This window comes from Drosophila mauritiana, chromosome 3L (genome assembly GCF_004382145.1).
Source record: "Drosophila mauritiana strain mau12 chromosome 3L, ASM438214v1, whole genome shotgun sequence".
Classification (NCBI taxonomy): Eukaryota; Metazoa; Arthropoda; class Insecta; order Diptera; family Drosophilidae; genus Drosophila; species Drosophila mauritiana.
In genome coordinates this window covers 17,966,976-17,969,011 of record NC_046669.1, presented here as the reverse complement: position 1 = coordinate 17,969,011, position 2,036 = coordinate 17,966,976, and the positions used below count along the sequence as shown (strand labels likewise).

Sequence of the window (2,036 nt, the reverse complement as noted above, 5' to 3'; positions counted from 1 at the left end):
AGCCAACAGGAAATTGGTCAAGGTCACGTCTAAGCCAAGGCAAGAAAAGTGAAGAAAAGGCAAAGCAAAATCTCACATCGAATTTTGGTAAAGGACTTCGACTACTTCCCCTTTGCTTTTCGAAAATTCAGAAATGTTAGCTTTAAAAACAAATATATATAATATATAATTCTACGTCTTTTTGTTACAAGATTAATTCTGATAAAAATAATTTATTAGAGGTACTTTCAGTTCGATTTCCTAAAAATAAATAATTTCCCCTCAATTTCGTCTTGTTTCGTTTTCGAAAACTTTCCTGTCCTAGTTCGAAAACCTAGGAAAACCACCCCCTGAAAATTCGAGCTTCAAACGTAACGGCGGGGTAAGTAACGTAATGGTAAAACGTATGTAGCATGCCACAAGTGTGACGCTCTCTGCATTCCGTTTGAGGAAACGTTTACTGCACGTGATGAAAGTTGATATAGTCAGCAAAGAGAGGGGGAGAGAAAGAGAAAGAGAGAGGTAGGAGAAAGGGAGGGAAGATGGAAGAGAGAAAGCGGGCACAGAGGGTTGCTAATTCTCCCGCCGTTTCCCGGGTATAAATACGGGCGTCCTGCTGGCTGAGCTCTTCAGTCGTACTACAACTCGCCAAGAGTTCAGATCTGGAAAATCAGGAAATACCTTGCCACACATCGAAGTTATCAAGTGCCATATTTACGTAACATTTTGAGACACTCAAATATGGCCATTCCATTTTTCGAAGAAGAGCACACCTCGAAATCGGAACCCAGTGGCGATCAAGTCGATAGCCCCATGGCTTTCTCCATAGACCCCGGACATGATCAAGTGGACTTTGAAGGACCTCCGTCTGCAGCAGAGGAACTCCCGCCACCAGGAGCAACAAGTGAGCCAGTTGCGCCTCCGAGTGCCGAGGAGCAACTGCTGGCCTGGAAATTCCTGGCCATCACCATGTGCAAGGTCCTGAAGCAATTCTACCTACAGCACAAGTCATCCGGAAAATCCAGCAAACTAAAGGCCACTGTTCAAATACAACCGCAGGCGCAGTAAAAATTTTGAAAACCAACTTAAGCACCAACTAAGGCTCCTAAAAGCGCAACTTGTGATTACTTTACGTTGGTGAGAACTAGCGCAGCCGGAAAATTTCGAGAGAGAATGAGCGAGACAGTGACAGAGAAATGTGAATCAATTTCCCAAGGAAAACCCCAAAACAAGATTAACTTTTGATACATGTATTTTCTTTGCTGGAAATTAAGCACATAGTTTCTTATCCGTCGGGATACAACAAAATTTAAAACTTTGGATAAGCGCAAATGTGATAAATAATTTTGCTAAAAAAATATACAGTCCAAGTATTTGTTTAGTAAACTTATTTAAGTTAGTTTTACTTGTTTAACTGAATAAGTTAGGTTCTCGTAGATGGTCGGCCCAGTGCAAGGATAAGTGCACGAAAAATCCAAACATATATTGGAAAATTGTCTGAAGAGATAAAGCAAAATTTTGTAAGCAGCAGCTAGTTTTCAAATCGAAACCAACTTAGTTGATAAGCCAACCTATTCTACATGCTATAACTACAAATAGTTACAACTTTTTTACAAACAACTCTCTTGGTGTCTATTAATGGGGAAATTTAAAAGATTCAACTTCCTAGGTAGAGTGCTTCTTAAACTTAGCAAATATTTATGGAAATATATTTTTTAAAATTGAAACATATTTTTATATTTACTTTGCCGTCGATATATAAGCTGTGTACGTGTCAATCTAGTTTATAGATCTATTCATATAAGCAATATGTGGCTAAGAATCCATGCTAAATAAATCGATGTAAAGGCGCTCTTCGCGTAACGAGCATAAACATAGTACAAGTTCAAAAGTAGAAATATTTACACACATAAATACTCCAAACTACACATTCTTTTAAGCAATTTAAAGTAACTTAAGCTAAGTAAAGCAAATGGCATGCATACAACTGAAATTAAAATATTATTAAATTGAAAAAGAAGCATTTTTAACTAGTGGTGATATGAACAATTGAAAAA

At 38.0% G+C, this 2,036-nt stretch overlaps 1 protein-coding gene across 1 annotated transcript; it reads left to right on the top strand.

Annotated features, from left to right (window-relative positions):
• Positions 1 to 624: 624 nt before the first annotated feature.
• LOC117139976 lies at positions 625 to 1,326 on the top strand. The gene has a single exon (XM_033302678.1). It carries the CDS (start codon positions 721 to 723, stop codon positions 1,045 to 1,047), a length of 327 nt encoding a protein of 108 aa, XP_033158569.1. The 5' UTR covers positions 625 to 720; the 3' UTR covers positions 1,048 to 1,326.
• Positions 1,327 to 2,036: the final 710 nt, after the last annotated feature.